This window comes from Muscardinus avellanarius (assembly GCF_963383645.1).
Source record: "Muscardinus avellanarius genome assembly, chromosome: 17".
Classification (NCBI taxonomy): Eukaryota; Metazoa; Chordata; class Mammalia; order Rodentia; family Gliridae; genus Muscardinus; species Muscardinus avellanarius.
In genome coordinates this window covers 61582889-61602438 of record NC_137803.1, presented here as the reverse complement: position 1 = coordinate 61602438, position 19550 = coordinate 61582889, and the positions used below count along the sequence as shown (strand labels likewise).

The 19550-nt window shown below is 43.0% G+C and overlaps 1 protein-coding gene across 5 annotated transcripts in view; it reads right to left on the bottom strand.

The window, feature by feature from the left end:
• Positions 1-19550, bottom strand: part of PTPRM (protein tyrosine phosphatase receptor type M) — a gene marked incomplete at both ends in the record, with an annotated part of 778612 nt that overhangs the window by 272977 nt on the left and 486085 nt on the right. For 3 of the 5 annotated variants that reach the window (XM_080714511.1, XM_080714512.1, XM_080714513.1), the window contains 2 exons: positions 9562-9598; positions 12462-12735. In XM_080714511.1, coding sequence (XP_080570637.1) covers positions 9562-9598; positions 12462-12735 — 311 coding nt within the window. Of the gene's footprint in view, positions 1-1588; positions 1664-9561; positions 9599-12461; positions 12736-19550 lie in introns of all 5 variants that reach the window. The other 2 variants (XM_080714509.1, XM_080714510.1) reach the window with 1 other exon arrangement.

Genomic DNA, 19550 nt, shown 5'->3' with positions numbered 1-19550 from the left:
TTGCGGGATAGTGGAGTCAACCCAGTTTTAACGATTTGCTGACAAGACTGGTGGACAGCTGAAATATAACGGGGAGCAGCAGGGAAGACTTGCTGAAGGATCTCGGATAAGTCTCGGGGTGGACTACCAATCCTGCGAGTGCCCCGGGGCAGCACTACAACGCCAGGGTCACAGAGAGGCGGCTCAGGTGGAGAAAGGCACAGGCTCCGTATAATTTTCCTTGTGGGAGGAATGTGTCACACGTTTAGGATAAAGAAGCGCCTGTAGGAGGACTTTAATCAGTGAAGGGAATATGCTTAAACGCAACTCAAAATCAAGGGAGCAAAGATAGCGGTAAACTTAAAACCTTTAGTCCCTGGAACAGAGAACTGAAAATATGTACGAACCCTGGTGGAGAAGAAAGTTGAATTTTTTTACACTTCTTCACCTTGTTAAATCAGTCTATAGTTTTCCTGGGCCTCGGCTGCTTTGGGTTTCAAAATAATAATCTCACGGAACCATCTAGGCATTTATGATTTCTTGAGTTGGTTCTACCAGTTTCTTAAACAGGAGAGGATTTTCTCCAGTTCTATACATTAAAAAAAAAAAACTGCTGGAGTGGAAACTGTATGGCAGGCAGTTGTTGTATGTTTCTTGCTTGTCTTCATCATGTCTAAAGTACATATGATAACCTACAGTATCGTGGGTCTTTCTGAAAACGTAATGTGGAGTCTGGCCCATGTGTTGTATCGGGAATCTTGATACTAATTTGTTGGAGCGCAGAGTCTTCTGGAATTCTCTGACTACTCACCTTGAATCTGGAGGAGCTTACTGGGTGGGGTCTTGTCCTACATCAATTTCTAGAGATGCTCACACCTCTCTAGAGGGAGGAAGGGTAACGTGCGCGTTTCTCTTGGCAATGATGACGCACCCCGTTCAGCTCCGAGACTTCCAGACATTCGACTTCTGTAAACTTTCCTAAGTTATTCGGTACCTCTGACTCGCAGACATGCTACGCTCTATTTAAATGCTTTTCAGTATGTGTCTAGAAGGAGTGCAGTCAGCCTTTGCTACACCTGTAGCTACACCAAAAGCTGCTTGAACAGTGTCACCCTTAAAGCTCAGGGATGGCTTCATTTAGTAGCACCAGCAGATAAGATGGCGATTGCTAATACATGTGCAGACTAGGCCCGACAAGATGGAAAATAAACCTCTCTTCCCCTCAAAGTCCCAATGTCTTTTTAGATTAATTTGGAAAACTGGGAATACATCTTCATGGACTTTGTTTGAAGTCCTGTCAATCGATGTCATTGCTCTTCCAAGCCCAGCAAATTTCATTTCTACATAACATTGAGCTAGAAAGAAACAGACCGACAGACCGAACACACAATGAAAACATGCAGTGGTGTTGTACTTGATGCATGGGTATACATGTGCACACAGAAGAGGCCAGGCATATCACTTAATTTAATACGAGCACAGGTCTGTATCCAGGGTCTGAAACATTGGGAACAGGCCTGAAGCGAAGGAGGAGATGTGGGGGGGAAACGAAGCTGAGAAAAATGAGCAGGAAATGGGCAAGATGACTCATCTATGCTTGAACTCTGACCTGTTAGTTGGCCGTCGCCTGCAGCAGGGGCGATGCGAATGTAAGGTGTTGTAAGCGGAGTCACGATTATCGCAGCTAAGGCAAAGGAGATTTCCAGGTCAGCATGCATGAGGGAAAAAAAAATCCAGACTGAAGCTAGGCTAGCAAGAAGAATCCCGTCCGTCAGTACACCAAGTAGTCTCCACTTTGCTTCGACAACACAAAGAAAAAGAAAAAGAAACAAAGAAAGGAAACCCCCATAGCAAGGTGTGGACGTCTCTACATTCTTTTCTGTTCAACAAGCGCAGGGCTTTCTAACTCACACACAGCTGTAAGCTTGGCCTGAAATCGTGGATGGATCGACTACAGAAGAAAGTAAAGCAAAACCAAACCAGACATGTTAGTCCTAAAGTGAGCTGGGGCCCCAAGCGGCTTCCGATGGCCATCCGTCGCATGTGGGGGCTAGAGACCCCTTGCCCATGCTCACGATACAAACACCAGGCTTTTGATTGCTTAGGTTATTTAAAAATATGCTGCCTAAGCCACAATAATTTGTTTCTTCTTGCAGAAGTCACCTTGGCGAAGACTATTACCCTCTTTCACTAAACACATTTTTCTGGGGAGCGTTTTCATGCAGATATACACTTAGGACCCTTATGTTTTCACATAACAAAAAAATAAATAAAAAAAAGTACCAAAGTACTGTTAAAAACAAGACAGAAACAATCAACTGCCTTTGCTGTGAATGTCTTGGTTATCATGTGACCGAAAAAATGATTAAGATTCTCAAAGAAGACCAGGAGGGCTTCTTGATTTGCCTCCAACGAAAGGCTCGGAAGTTGTGTTGAAGTGGTTAACATTTATGACACACGGATATTGAAAAAAAAAATAGAAAATTAAAATATCAGTTCTAACGTGATACAGCTGGAAAACGATGCAAAGAAAAAATATTGGAAAATTAAGAACAGGCTTACATGAAGGATTGCTCATTTACACGGAACAGCCTGGGTGCTATTAGAAATGTGGCAGCAAGGAAGGGAAATAGATCATCTACCATCTGCAGACAATTAAACCCCAAACTGCTGCAGCATAATATTGTGAAATATCCCTCCGCACCATTCAAACGGTGCTGCGCCCCATAACCAGGAAGCCATAGCGGCGGAGTTTAAAAATGGTGTAACAGTCTTTTGCACATTATTAATGAATTTATTTTAGTTTTGCTAAGTGAGATGAACAAACTGTTTGGTCGGAGAATAGAGCGTTCCCAGTGCATTCCCAGGATTGTTTTCTAGGTACAACATATTCCGCAATTCTGCATACTGATATAAGCTATACACAGGAAAATGTTGTTTCTAAGACTTGTTACAAAGTTGGCAGCAATTTAAAGTTCTATACACAGAACATTTTTGCTTGTTCACAGACTAATGTTTTTCAATCAATTTTCCTGTGTGCGTTTGCATTATTTACAGGCAAGTGTGACCTACTCTGCTTTTAAGAACAAAACCTTCATACTGTCCTATTGAAAATCAGTGCTCTTATCTGACACCCATAATGGCGAATTTAATGGAAAATAGATTTCTTAAAATTCTCTCTGGTGGGCCAAGGTGTCTACAAAACAAGGCAAGTCAAAGCATCCAAGGTCTTGTGCTTCACAAGGACAAGACAGCATCTTTAAATGCCCCTTCGTTCTCGTTGCAAAGTGCATGTCTGTGGCTATTGTTTTCAGTTCTACATACACGCTAGAATTGCATTAAAATTACTTTAAAAGGGCAGACCGGAAGGCCCACCACCTGATTTTATAAATAAAGCTTTATTAGAACACAAAAGCTTGATTACTTAGGCATCACCCATGGCCGCTCCTGTCCAGAACGGCAGAGATGAGCAGTTGTAAAAGAAACCCTAAGGTCCAGAAAGCCTAAAAATAATACCACCCTTGTTATTTTTGCTGTGCTGGAGATCAAAGCAGGGCTACACACGTGCCAGGCAAGTCCTCTACCACAGAGCTTCGCGCCTGGCCCCAAATATTTATTATCTGGTCCTTGACATACGAAGTTTGCTGACTCCTGCCTCGTAATACCAGTAAAGAATATGTTATAAAACCGAGTATTAACTCAATTTGGCAAAATAAGATCAGAAATTCCAATCTGGTGCTTTGAAGACAATGTCGGGTTGTGATCAATTCTGGGGTCTCTTTTAGGTTTGAGGGTACACGAGGGAAACGAAATGATGCTGAGAGTGGGCCACACTTCTGACTTCCCACTTCAGCTGCAGGGAGGGAGACCTTTTAGGCTTTACTGGGCCAACATTTACCAAGGGTGCTTTGATTGACCCTGGTTTTTCTTGAAAATGAGTTTGGGTCAAGTAAATTTGGGCAGCACAGCGCTTGCTAGATTTCGTCCTTTTAAGAACCTCTCAGGGAGCCTTAAAATACTCCTGGTGTCCATTATGAAGCCTGTGGCAGAACAAGAAAAGAAAAACTTTCTCTACAAACTGCTGAGCGCTGCATGTATACGCTCCTATTCCCCAATCCATAGCCGAAATATAATAGAAGCCTAGTATATACAAGTGTCCACACTACATAATTTGTTTTTTCCTGTATTGAATACGAGCAATTAAAATGACTCTTAATTATCCTTACATCTCAATGGACATTTTTCTTGTTCGTTTTATCAGCACACTTTTATTCTGTAGCACGATGGCTTAGAAAGGATGGTATTTCATTGAGCAAAAGAGTAAAAAAGAAACAAAAAAGTCTAGAAAAACTTCTCTAAGAGATTAGTGATTAAAAAAAGAAACATTCAAATTTCTGAATATGGTCAGAAAGTTTTATCAGAACAATAAAAATCCTTCACAGTTTCCTCAAGGTCTCTCAGCAAAGCACGTTCCTATTCAGGACAAAGCTGAGTAGACAAAATAAACTTAGAAACAGCCAAGCATTATTTTCACAGAAAATTAACCTTGAAACAAAATTAGCATTAAAATAAAGTAAATGTTGAAATAATAGTGTTTTCTTGTTTAAGTTCACAGCCTGACTTCTCTAATATTTTTTGGGGAAAATTTAGCCTGTGCTTGCATGAAGATTTTACTTTTGACTAGCTACACTGCTGGTAGCCAAATCATAATAAGGAGAGGAATAAAATAACAGATATAACCACCAATCACACATCCGAAAGCAACAGTGGCCAAAATGCCAAAACTCATGTGAGCTCAAAATCCTGAGTGCTTGAAATTCTTATAGACTACTCTAATCGAAAAGAAGACATTCAAATATTTTTTTTTTTAAGAATAAAGCAGATAACAGGAAAGGTCAAAGAGGGACGTGGGTGGCATCCTATTATGAACAATATTGTCCTATAAGAGGTTACTGGATACAGATTACACTGATTAGCATATCAATTAGAATGATCATACCTCACTCCATACAAAAGATCTAACTTATCTATACCACGGGCTCTGTCAATTTAGAATTGATCACCAATAAAGCTTTTCAAAATTGGCTCACCCAGCGCTATGTACATGTAAGTCTCTATTACTCTGAACCTCACCATGCTATATGACCATGATACACCAAGCAAAAGAAAAAGAAAAAGTGACATAAAAATACTTTCCATCCTACCAGTTACTAGGAGGTAGCCATCAGGAATAGAAAAGTCCAAGAAAACACACACACTAATTAAGAAGACACAGCCGGGCCAAATGGGCATGAAAAGAATACAACTGTAAAAAACATAAATGCCATCTGAAAGCCAAAAATAAAATTTGGGGCACTCTAAGAACTGTTGAAAGCTTCTCAACCCAGTCCACAGTACAAATGTGAACTGGGGGAGAAAAGGGCCAGGCCTCACACACATCCCACCATGTGGTTTTACCCTTGAACTCAAGAGAGAACAGCCTGTGACGAATGCATCCACAGTGAACAGCTAAGCCACGGCCACGTGGACCGAGGAGACCCCATTGACATGCACAGATTAAAGGACACATAAAAACACAGGTGATTCTGAGAGAGAGAGGGTACTAACCAGGCATTAGGGTTTTTCTGTGTCTATGTTTTATTTTTATTTATGTATTTGTGTGTGTGTGTGTGTGTGTGTGTGTGTGTGTGTGTGTGTGTGTTACCAAGTATTGTACCCAGGGGCGTTCTCCTCCAAGCTACACCCCCAGCCCTATTTTTTATTCTTCATTTTGAAACAGCATCTTACTAAGTTGCAGAGGGCCTCACTAAGTAGCTGAGGTTGGCGGCGAACCCGGATCCTCCTGTCTCAGTCCCTCAGGTACTGGGATTACAGGTGTGCGCCACCACGCCCGGCCCTCTGTGTCTGATTTTTATGAGGCTTTCTATTTAAGGTGAAGAGTGTCAAAATATATCTTTGAACCTGATTAAAATAATCACAGCATTAAACTTATAAATAGGATGAAATACAGTTTTAGGATACAAACCCTTACTTGAAATTACAAACTACCCCTTTGTGAAACAAATCCACCTCCACACTTTCTATATAAAGATACTTTTCAACAGTCGTTTCACTTTTAGAAAGCTGATATCTTTGTGCGCTCAAAGTGTTGCTTAGAAAAGGTGTTTTGTTCCTGAAAACTCAATCGAGCCACCAAGCTGTGATGCTCTGTGGAAAAGCAAACTTTTAAATCTGAGACAGTTTGTAACCTTTTTTTTTTTTTTTTTTGGTGGTACTGGGGTTCCTGGAAGCCCTCCTACCTCCGGGCTACACTCCCAGACCTATTTTTACATTTTTATTTGGAAACAGGGTCTCCTAAGCCAGCGCGGGCGGCTGGCTTCGAACCTGCATGATCCTCCTGTCTCTGCCTCCCAAGCGTGGGGATTACAAGCGTGCGCCACCACGCCCGTTAGTTTGTAACCTTTAAACTCAGTACTTGGGAGGCTGAGACAGGAGGATCAAAGGTTCAATCCAGCCTCAGCAACTTACTGAGATTCTTAGCAACCTAGCCAGAACCTGCCTCAATGAATGAATGAATGAATGAATAAATAAATAAATTAAATAAATAAATAAATAATTTAAATAAATGAATAATCTAAATAAATAAAGGAAAGGATGGCTGGGATATAGGTCAGAGTTAGAATGCCTCTGGGCTCAATATCGCATACTACAAAAAATACATTTTTCAGACATTTTTATTACATGGTGCTAACAGAGTCACTAGACCTACCAATTTCTCTCTTTGACTACAGAGTCAAGATGGGAAGGCTTCCTGTGTTGAAAAAGAAAGTTTAGTATAAAGAAGGGAAAATATTTTCATTGTAAAGGGGGCATAACACTATGTGGAGAGTAGTGACTATGTGTGTGCGTGTGTGTAGAACTTCACAAAACAGCACAAGGTGGTATTGTTTGTCCTGGAAAAGGTGGTCATTTCCCCAAGCTTCCTACTGTCCTATGACTCTGTGTGTGTGTGTGTGTGTGTGTGTGTGTGTGTGTGTGTGTGTGTGTGTGTTTGTGGTTCTGGGGATGGAATTTAGGGACTTTCTACCTCTGAGCTACACTCTCAGACCTATTTTATATTTTATTTGGAGACAGGGTCTCACTCAGTAGCTGAGGCTGGCTTCGAACCTGTGCGATCCTCCTGTCTCAGCCTCCCAAGTATTGGGATTACAAGTATGCATCACCACGCCCGGCTTCCTACTGTCCTGTGATTTTATGAAACAGAAATACAGGGGTAGTATAAACATACTGAAACGTGTTTCCCTCTCTCCCTCAAAGAGCTTATTTGGATAGAGTTTGTTGCTGTGTAAATGTTTGCAAATGACTCGGGAAATACAAGCAGGGGATATTTAGTCAATCAGGTCATCCGGTTGCCTAATCATCCTTGGGGAAATTGAAAAATGGCAATATTGATGAAATGTAGCTGATGGGAGAAAATGATCCTAATGACCATCTGATTCAATCTATTGTGAGAAGCGGCAGACTGTCAGGTTTCCCTACTTCCTAGTGTTACTCAGATAATTACTTAACTATGTGAATGCACGTGACAAGGGTTTGTTGCTTCCACAGTGAATTGAGAAGCGACTCAATTCTAATAAACTGGAGGTCAGATGTGTATACTCCACTGGCCACGTGCCTGCTGCGTGCACAGCCCAGGGACACTGTGCGAGGGCGCCTGGGATCCAGCCAGACCCGCAGATTACAGCTTGGCTAGGTCCACTCATCTCCCAACACCCATGAGCTTCCTCTTAAAAACAGGGCTAGCGGTACTTGCCTCCTTTTTCATCGTTACGGTGCAGAACTAAATGCGAAGCCATGTGCGAAAGTGGTTTCTAAAATCTCAGCCGCGATGTCAAACACAGGCATTAATGATATCCATCAGTCCCCTGGGGACCAGGCTTGCTTTTCCAGACCATAAGGGTTCATGGAATGTAATAATCCAATATTTCCAAAGTCCTGTTCTTGAGTCTGGGCTATGAGCTGCACACCTAAGGTCCTAGCTGGACACCTGGTTGAAGGGCTTTGCCATCCTGAGATAACTGGGAGCTAACAGCAGGTGGAAGGAAGCTTATGGAACATATACACAGCTAGCATTTCATTTCCTACTAACCTATTCCCACAAATAAAGACACTTAACAAGATACAATATGATATAAAGAATTGATAGTTCTAGAACTAACAAAAATAGATTTTTGGAAATAGAACTATGAGCCCCAACAGGCATTTTACAAGAGGCGAGGCAAGGTCCGTACAGAACGCCTGGCCCGTGCATGTGGCCAAGAAAGATTTGTTAGGCTAACCCTAAGCCAAAAAGTCATGTATCTTCTCAAACAGACTGCAGTGAGGACTTGGAAAATGTACAGCTATGGCATATTCAAGCTGTTGCCTGAAAGTTAATCAACGATGTAAAGACCCTTCTCTCCAACAGCACGCTTCCAGTGTGACCTGGTCAAATCCCAGGTCCGGCGAAGCCTTCTCTTCTCATGCCAAATTCAATCGCACAGGACTTCCTCCTTATATTCCTGGCTAGCCTGATGGTCTCAAAAGTATCTAGCTACAAGTGGTAATTTATAATGTCTCGTTGTAAGAAAGCATTCCACGCTTCTCCAAGCGCTTTCCCTTTCGTGCAGTTTCCTGTAGGAAGGCGGAGACATCATCGTGGGGTTGCAAAGCCTTTACTGCTCCTGTGTAAGCACTCGCATCTCTGCCTTCTTCATACACAGGTGCGAAGGCTACTCGGTAATTCACCCTATCCACTCACACAGGTCCTCCTTGATGACATTTCTTAGCATTTTAGCCAGGCCTCAGACACAGAAGTACCCAGTGACATTTTCTGGCTACTGGGTTCAGAGACAAATATCATAAGGGGAAAAAGCCCATGTAGACTTGACTTTATGGTGTAATTATAACTATATCAATACAAAAAAAAAGAGCAGGTGTGTGTGGATGGCACACATCTGTTGGCCTGGATGCTCAGGAAGCTGAGGCAGGAGGATCTCTTGTGCCCAGGAGTTTGGGGTCTGCTTGGACAACATAGCAAGAACTCCCCTCATTAGAGAGAAAAGAAAACAAAGGGTAAGAAAATAAAATAAAAATGGTGTGCAGTGGTGAGGTAATTGTTTTAATCCTTTCTTTACAAAGATTCACTAAATATAGTATTACCATGTATGGCATGCTATGGTTTAAGCAATTCTGATGTGTATAAATATCATATAAAACGGTTTACCAGGTCTGATGCATACAGGCATTATATAAAAATGTCTCATGTAAAAATTTTAAGATATAAGCATTTAAAACTTATTGGAACACAGTACTATGGCACCTCGTTCTAAAAAAATATCTACATAAAGTAGTCAGCCTTAACTTCCATGTCCTGCTACATCTATACATACATATATATACATGCACCTACATGCAATGCACATGAACTAAGTATACATGTGCATACTTAGTTGAACAAAGCATAGTTTAAGAAGATTTAAGATGCAGTCTAAAATAAACTTTTAGAAACATAAATTAGATCATCCCATAATTTCAACCTACCTTTTGTGGCTACTCGGACACAGTCAATTTTGGTTTCCTGTATCAAATAAAGAAGGGAAAATCATCATTCATGTTTTACTGAAAAGGCCAGAAATACCTGTAGTTGGTGTCAAACAACAGTGAGGAGGAGCCACCTCCCCGTCCGTGTGTGGCTTCAGCACGCAGTGGCATCCTGGACACCGGGCTCGGACCCCGCCCGGCTCCGGTGACGGTGGTGGGCTTTCCACACCCTTGGAGGACGGCAGAGTGAACACAGTTCCCCTACCTGATGGCGTGGATCTTCCCCAGGCTGTCCTCACTTCCTGTGCAAGAAAGAACCCTTGGATTCTCCTTGCCTTCATGTGACAAAAGTCAGGTGGACGGTGACACCTTGGCCTGTGTCCTGAAGGAGGGAAGCCAGGGTGGAATCTAGACAAGGCTCCCTTCGGTCTAAGCAGACTGAAACTGTTACGGACAGCACTGAAAGTTTGATAGGTGAGTAAGGAGACCATGCCAGATAAAGGAGGCGATTATTTGCAGACAAAGATAGGATTCTAAGGTCATCACTGAGAATATGACTTCTGTGTTTACAATATTATCCAGAAAAAAAATTGTTGCCCTAAAAAAGGCAGAACCATTTTTTTTTTTGGTATAATCATTATCATTTAAAAGCAGACTAACCCTGGAATCCATCAACAGATCAACGGATTACAAAACTATGGCCTATGTAAATAATGGAATTCTATACAGGAATAAAGAATAAAATTAGCCGGGCGTGGTGGCGCACGCTTGTAATCCCCGCCATTGGGAGGCAGAGACAGGAGGATCGCACAGGTTCGAAGCCAGCCGCGCGCGCTGGCTTAGGAGACCCTGTTTCCAAATAAAAATGTAAAAATAGGTCTGGGAGTGTAGCCCGGAGATAGAAGGGCTTCCAGGAACCCCAGTACCACCACCAAAAAAAAAAAAAAAAAAAAAAAAGAATAAAATTATGTGATTTGTAGGAAAATGTGTAAACCTGGAGAACAGCCAGTCATAGAAAGTGAAGGGTCCCGTTTTCTCTCACATGCAAAGAAAATATAAACAGAGGGACTTCAGATAATGGAGCAGTAACACCAGTGGAGCCAGGGAGGTGGTACAGGGAGGGGGGTCAATGAAGGCGACAACGTGTGTGTGTGTGTGTGTGTGTGTGTGTGTGTGTGTGTGTGAATACAGGTGTGGATCTCAATGTCCTGTATGGGAAATAGGGAGTGTGGAGGGAGCCCAGGGGAGCCGGCCAAGGGCTGTGTGCATGTATATCACCATCGTGGTCAACTACATCATGCATATGAAACTTTAATGTACCAATAAAAGTATTAAAAAAGGAATGTCACTAACGCCCACTAAAATCTAACCACTACCACTTCATAACATAAGGCCCAGGATGCTACAGCCCTCTGAGAGCCATGAGTGTGCTTTATGAAAGAAACACCTCTTTCCTCCAGAGAACTAACACTGTCCACCCTCTGGATAAACAACTGCGAGTAATAATAAAAGCTCAAACATAGTTTACAATTGTGTGAGTGTGTGTGTGTGTGTGTGTGTGTGTGTGTGTGTGTACGTGTGTGTGGCACTGGGGATAGAACCCAGGGGCCGTCGACCTCCAAGCTATACTCCTAGACCTATTTTATATTTTATTTAGGAATAGGGTCTCACTAAGTTGCTGAGAGCCTCGCTAAGTAGTTGAGGCTGGCTTCGAACTTGTGCGATCCTCCTGTCTCAGCCTCCCAAGCGCTGGGGTTACAAGCGTGTGCCACCACGCCCAGCTCTAAAAAAACAAAAAACAAAAAACAACTTCTTATCTGAGGTAGGTTGGTCTGAACAGGAATGAGGACAAATTTCAGACCTGCCTCAGTGATAACTTTTATTGTTTTTTTTTCTCATCTTTCTAAAGCTATTTTCTCTTAGGGGGGGGAGGCATATTTTAGTCACAAGTACAGGATGCATAAACTCTTGTAGAACTAAAGCAATGGCACCGCCGGGCGTGGTGGGCACGCTTGTCATCCCCGCGCTTGGGAGGCGGAGACAGGAGGAGCGCGCAGGTGCGAAGGCAGCCGCGCTGGTGTAAGAGACCCTGTTTCCAAATTTAAAAATATATAAAAAATAGGTGTCTGGGAGTGTAGCCCGGAGGTAGTAGAGTTTCCAGGAACCCCAGTACAACCAAAAATATAAATAAAAGAAAAGAAAGAAATGGGAGAGAATACGCTGAGGAGACACGTGCTGTGGGTCCCAAACATTCTTAAGTGAGCTGAGGGCACCCGTGTTGCTGTGTTGCTTTTCTGTAAAATAGCAAGCTAATCAGAATGCCAAGCTAACTTTGGTAATAAGAAACTCTGAAAATAGAAACTATTGCCAGGTTGAGGACACACTTTCCCACCCTGCCCCCCAAATGTATATTTATAATTATTTCTTGCCATAAATTTCTCTCGATGAAAATAGTTTTAAATGAAGAAAAGACTATTCACAAGCAAAAACACAAAAACATGACATCATTATTCTTCACTGCACTACTACTACCCTCTGTAGTTCTCAAAACCCAACTACATCATCCTCAATCTATTTATTTATTTATTTATTTATTTATTTATTTATTTATTTATTTTTGCAGTATTGGGATGGAACCCAGGGACATTCTACCTCTGAGCTACACCCCCAGCCCTATTTTTATTCTTTATTTTGAACCAGGGTCTCACTAAGTTGCGGAGGGCCTCACAAACTAACTGAGCCTGGCCTCGAAACTGTGATCCTTGTGTCTCAGCCTCCCGAGTACTGGGATTACAGGTATGTGGACCACTCCCATCTTTTTCTCCTACTACCTTACCTAAGCTATATTCACATTAATAGGCCCAAGTTAGCCCAGGTAAATAGTGACCTGTAAAACTCACCCCATTGGCTCTACTGGCAGCTTGGAAATAGATTCTGTAGCTTTTATGGGGTAGGAGAGGCGTGTTCCAGTAGCCGTTGTACGTCTTGTTGTCACCAATGGTGAAGGGCTGAGCTGCCTGGAGGCTGCCTGCTGGGAATTCTGCAGCGAAGTAATACTGTGAGTTCAGAATGGAAGCGTTCTGGTAGTGGATGGGCACCGGATAGCACTTGAGGACTTCTGTTGTCTTTTTAGTCCTTCGAGGACGTTCTTCCTCTACAACTATTTGGTAGACGCTAGAAAACAAAAGACACAAAACATAGACTCATCAGGGCTATTTTATGGCAACTGAGCGGAGCCACTGTGCTTCGACGGCATGGCACCCGCAGCATGTCTGAAATAAAGAACCCACCTCACCTGGTGCTTGCCCGAGGAAAGAGAAAACTCTTCACCCCGGAAGGACCTCATTTACAGAGAGAAACAGTCCTCACCATATTCTTAAAAAATGATAAGCTGTTGCTCATGAGCAAGAACGGTGCTGACAAGTACTATCATTAAGATAGAGTCACAAAGCGTTAGCTCACGTGAAAAATTAAATTACATTAACTGTAGGTTTATTAAAGAAGCAATGTGTTTTCAACGACGTCAGTAGGAAGACAGGTACAAGTAGCAGGCTTTATTAATGAATGAAGGAAGGAAGGAATGAATCGTGGTGCTGGGGATGGAATCCAGGGTCATTCTACCCTTGAGCCACACTCCTAACTGGGAAACCAGGTTTTGCTAGGTTGTTGAGGGCCTGCCACCTTCCGGAGGCTCATTTCAAGCCTGCGCTCCTCCTGTCCCAGCCTCCCAAGTCCTGGGATTACACGTGTACCTACATGAAGTTTTAACAAGAACAGACACAATGTGTTATTGATTCCTCTCAACCAAGTCTTACTCTCTCATCTATCGCCATACTCCCCTCCCTTGACCATATTCAGTCAGTGGAAAGTGCAGATGAGGGAGGAGAAGAGAAATCGAGGCTTGGAATCCCAAAGCCAATCCTTGGGGATACGGTGACCTGGAAGAGGAACTCCTGAGCAAGGCCACTTGTCACCGGTGAAGGCCAGATGGGAAAGAGGATTTCAAAGACGTCTGTCTGCAAGGGTGATCTTTACTGAGGAGCGGCACCTGCCTCCCTCAATGTCTTTGCATTCTGAAGTCACCTTCACATAGGAGAATGGCAGAAACCTTGAACAGATGACACGTTTAAGAAGATATTTACGTTTGTTAAGATGGTGAACATGTCACACAACTTTGTTGGAAAACCGAAAGGCAAAAGGAGTTTCTCCTGGGGAAAAAGACCATATCCTCACCATGGCTTTCACAAACCGAACCCAGGTTAGATGAAAAGTCCTGCTGGCAGAGGGACATCTCTTTCCCACCGTGTCAGAGTATCGCCCTGATTCCGTGGAATAATGGTGTGATCCGAGACGTGCTTAGCACAGCGATGCTCTAATGCCAACAGAAAAGTACAGGAGAGGAAGACAGAGATCCCAGCCCCTGGACAGATTCTGGGGCGTGAATTCTGAGCCCACTCTCAGCCAAACGTGTCTGTTCATAAGTATCTGTGAACACAACCCCTCGGCACATTCCACAGCAGCCGCAAAGGGCTGCGGCTGTAGCTCAGTGGTACAGCGTTTGTCCAGCAGGTACAAGGCCCTGGGTTCGACCCTCAGTACCACAAAACAAACATACAAACAAAAATTCTAGTATAGTCACAAAATGAGCGCTGACAAACAGGGTTTTGTTTTTCATTTGTTTTTTTTTTTTTTATTTCGCACTGAGGATTGAACCTAGGGGCATTCTCCCTCTGAGTCATAGCCCCAGCCTATTTCATTTTATTTTGAAACAGGGTCTCAACTAAATTGCTGGGGCTGGCCTCAAATCTGCTATCTTCCTGTCTCGGCCTCCACAACTGGTGTCAGAATTCTAGTAAGAATTCAACAACACTGTGATTGCCCAGAACGCAGATTGACAGTGCTTCGATAAAGTAAACTTTGACTAGTGGTTTAACAGGAAGAAAAGAAAGAAGGAAGGAAAAAAGGGAGGGAGGAAGGAAGGAAGGAAGGAAGGGCAGGTTCTTACTTCCTAATTTTAGAGATTTGCTATCATGTATAGTCATACAATACACTCTACCAAGTGTAGTAAATTAAATTGTGGATTGTGAGTAAAAAATGGTGGCACACTGTAATCCCGGTATTTAGGAGACTGACGAAGGTTTAGGCCAGCATCAGCAATTTAGCTAGACCCTCAGCAACTTATCAAGACCCTATTTCGAAGTAAACTGGGGCTATAGCACCAAAGCAGAACCCCACTGGGTTACGTCCTATAACACACACACACACACACACACACACACACACACAGAATATTTGGCCTGTGGTTCACTAAAACCACAGGCAGCAAAACATATTAATGTTTTTTGACAGATACAATGAAAGGAAGTCTTTCAGAGGACTCTTCCCTGGACAGGGCCACAGGGACGCGTAAGGCCATAAAGCAGGCTGATTTCCTGCTCTTCCTTGGCTTCTTCCATCTACAGACCTCATGTGTGATTTCAAAACGGATCTGCTAAGACTTGGACACAGTTCCAGTGAAAAGGCCGGGCTGCTGTGACTCACCAGCCATCTCACTGTGGCAAAAGGGACACCGGCGCACCTTCGGATAGCTTCCCCCGGGGAAACGCACTCCTGGAGAAGCGGACCCCCAGGCAAGGGTTCCCACACCCAGGCCTGCCACACTCTGCCCTGCAGGAGCTCCACTGACCTGTGAGAAGAACTCAGCCCGCAGACGGCATCCCTGATGTGTAAGCCAAGGTTCAGGAGTGGAAGCCACCCTACCTGCGCAGCGGGAGAGCCCAGCTGCTCTATCATGGTGTCCAGCTCTTAGGATCACAGGGCCAAGCCATGTTGCTTTCCTCATTCATAAGCCCTATTTAGGTCCCGAGGTGAACCTTGTACCCTGCGTGGAACTGTCACCATAACACAAGCCAGTCTCTACTTCCTACAACCACTTTGAGGATTGTATAAAGATCCTTTTCTCTTTTATCATGTCAGGGAAGCCATATATGGCAGTGTTACCTTTGATCTCAATCCCTTCGGCCACCTGGACCACTTAGAGAGAAGATGCTCTCCTAGACCTTCAAGGTCTTTTAGCCTTTCTCACCACGCAAGGGGCTCCTCTGGATTCGAAATCTGCTCTATTAAAAGCCAGCACAGCCACTCCTGGGCCTTATGAATCTCAAGAGTCAGAACTGTGACACAGGCCTCTGTGTCTCTGTCCTTCGACTCTGGCTTGGGCTCAGGTTTACTGTTCTGAGACCACTGTCTCCCAGGACACTGGACACTTGGGCATCGCCTGCAGGTTACCTTGCTCATAAAACGCAGAGTCCCTCCGTGGCCCTCCCCGGGTGGCTCACAACCACTCTTTCAGCTTGGAAAACTCCTGCTCTGCTCTTAACTCACACAAATAGATTCTGGGTGTAGAGTTAGAGTCACTGGTGTTTTTCTATCACTATTTTGAAAAGTCCTATAGGCTTGTGGAGTGGAAGGACTGCAATTCACTCATTTCGGTGTCTCATGACCCTCTCAGTGAAGCAGGCCATGGACAGTGCATTTTTGAAGGCATAACATAAGCCAGGAGTAGTTGCTGGTTTTTTGGGGGGTGTATCATATATGTGCTGGTAAGCGGGAAGCTATTATTCACAAGTGTGATGTGCTTTACTAAACTCAATATTAAGTTTATTTTGTACTCATTCCCTCCACATCCAAGAGCTGAAAGAGCAGGAAATGATGAAGAAGAAGAGTTGTGATCAGAGGTCAGAACTGAGTCTGTCTCAGAGAATGCACAGTGAAATGATGAACCCGAGGGGTGAAAGCCCGCGCCTCTCTCTCCTACCCCGTCCATCTCTACAAATCCTCTCTTCTCCAACCTCGCTCCCACGTGTGATGTGTGTGTCTGCTCATGTACTCACTCAACACATTTGCATGTGCGTGTGTGTTGTCTGGGACTGAAGCCAGGGATGGCCCCACCTCCGAGCTATAATCCCACCCTTATTTGTTTATTGTTGAAACAGGGTCTTTCCCAGTTGCTGACGTTCTGTCTTGAACTTGCGAGCCTCTTGTTTCAGCCTCCCAAGTCCTAAGATTATCCGCAAATGCCCACAAGCCCTGCCCAACACTTTCTTGAGTGCCTACTATGTGCCGCAATTACTCTGCTGTAATTCAAACAGTACAGCGTATTGTTCCCTAAGGAGACATTCCCCAATAAAACAAAAATTTTCCCTGTAATTTATCTATCATCTAAGTAAACATGGACGGAAAACTTATTTTTTTTTAAATCAAAGCAGCAATTTAACAAGGACGAGGTGAAAATTTGAGAATGAAATGATCATTTAACGGGCCTCTCTTTTAGCCAGCTGGTATTAGCCATATTATACACTCGGCTTCAGACATATTACTTTTTAAATGGCCGCCACCTACTTATCTTCAGATATATTAAAGAAAGAACTGAGTTGACTGGAGCAATTTCCAACCCCAAATGTCTTTTCATTCTTGGTCCACAAGACAAATTAGATTTGCAAGCATCCAGACCTCAAATCTATTTGCTCTTTAATAATTTAAGCACTGAAAGGTCAAACAGCTCTTTTCTATTCCCCTTTATCAAAGTCCAACTGCTAATGAAAAATAGCTAAATCCTCTCCGCAGCCCAGTCGCTACACGGCTGTCTCCCCAGTGGAAATTAACATGTTATTAGCACCCGGGTCAACGGCACCTCCACAGAACTGTGTGGTGGGGTGTTTTTCATTTGCACAAAGAGCATCTTTTCACTAATGAATTTCATAACATCTTCCTATCCGCGATCGCAATCTCACAACTAGCTTTGAAATTCTCACCATTCAAACGGCCTTTCTAAAAGGATTTTTTTTTTTCAAAGCAAATTCTTAAAGATAGAAAGCCAATCGGAAGTTTCTAGCTTAGTGAGCCGAATTAAAATTCTAGCATCCTTCTGAATGTATTACCCAGTCTCCTCTTGTTTATTAAAGGCGTTCTATTTCTACCTGGCCTACCGCTACCCTGGAATTTAAAGTAACAAAATCTTCCTACTGGATTTGCAAAATTAAAGCCCAACCCATAGTAAAGATGAATCTGTCAAAAAAAAAAAAAATGTGAAATCAGGTAACAGAACTTGCCAACAGGATACAATTTAATCTCAAGTTTAATTTATGCTGGGCTTCTCTACAGCAAAACTCTAAGGCCTTTGCAAGGAGAATAAGAAATCTGCATTTGTATAGAACATCAGGACATCTTCAAGTACTCTTACGGGCTTTAGAGTTCAAATGTGATAAAATGCTTTTAGGTTTTTCCTACCTTTGGATTCTTTGATCGGAATTTGACTTAAATATTTTTGTCCCTATTCATTTCAAGATTACAACCTTCCTTACTTGTCATTTTCTTATCTGCTTACTGTCTTTCTCATCAGCATAAAATAGGAGAGGGTTACTCAACAGGGTAAGGGGAGGAGGGGAAAGAGGGAGGATCTGAGCGCTGATCTACTAAAGGGCTTAGAGTACTGCTCACTGCCTGGGCCAAATAGTGATATCTGCCTTCATTTGCAAACTTTGGTAAAAGTCATACATTCTCTAACAGATGAACTGTGCCCTGGTGGCACATGCCTGTAATCCCAGTACTTAGGAGGCTGAGACGGGAGGGTCACAGGTTTGAGTCCAGTCTCAGCAACTTAGCTAGATCCTGTTTCAAAACAAAACACTAACATAGGCCTGGGTATATAGCTCAGAGGTAGAATGCCTCTGGGTTCAATCTCTATTATCACACACAGAAGAGAGGAGACAATAGTAAAACTGGCCTTGATTTATAATTTTTGGAACAAATTATATATCCTATAACAGATGAAAAAAAGAGAATATTGATATTTTTCTGAAGACTAAATTTTTAGAGATGTGAGAACATGGAAATATTTACAGGCAAAGCATGCAAAATAAATGTATGACTAAGATTTATTGCCATACAACCACACAGAATTTATATCCTTTCTGGCTTTTGTTCAGACGTAACCATTTCCTTAGTCTATCCACATTTACTGAAATAATAACCAAATGGTAAGATTTAACTAAGTTTTAAAAAGCATGTCACCAGTTTAACAACCGGGGTGGGGACAGGTCAGACTTCAATACGCTGTCATCGTGGCGGGGATTCCATGGAGGTCTAAGCGCTAGGGCTTAGAGCAGCTGACCCAACATTGTCCTGGTCACTGAATTATGAATGGTTACTGGTAACGCGCGTCACACAGACAAGGGGCTCTGGCGACCCAGGCAGCAGAAACCCAGCCCGTGGATGAACAGTCTGTGTTAGCAATTTTAATTTCTCTTTGCCCTGCTGTGATCTTTGGACTGGCCATACATCGGCACATCACTGTGGAATATCTGTAGGTCACCGCAAGCATGTTTTATGTTCTGCTGGCCATAATTCACAACAAGCAGCTTTGCTGGCATTGGTTACTTATGATCGCTGCGTGTGTGTGTGTGTGTGTGTGTGTGTGTGTGTGTTCACGTGCATGCGTGTATGGGGCATACATGCAAACGCTCCCTCTGTTCAACACCCCACTTCTCTGCTACTTAATGATAAAATCAGCTATAATAAAATATTAATTACAGCGGAAGTGTTTGGTGAGGAATATGAATTCAATTACAATCCCAGATTGTGAACAAAGGGCAGGGTGAAAAAAACCTTTACTTATGGAAGTTTGGGATAATACTAATGAGAACAGAGAACCCTGTAGCTGGTTAGACTGAGGCCGAGACGCTGGAAAGGGCACCCGCCATGAATCTTCAGAGCAGCCTCCGCTTGGCGTGAATTAGTCCTCGGTGGGACATTTTTAGGACTGAGTCCTCCTGCTCGGAGCAATTTCACCCAAGCTGATCATAATTCAGTCAAATAATTTCATAACAAATACATGAACATAAAAATCCCCATCTAAGGACAGTTCCTATTATCAAAGTATGTTCTTTTAAATAGCCCTAGTGATTGGAATAAAAACAGGGGCAGAATAC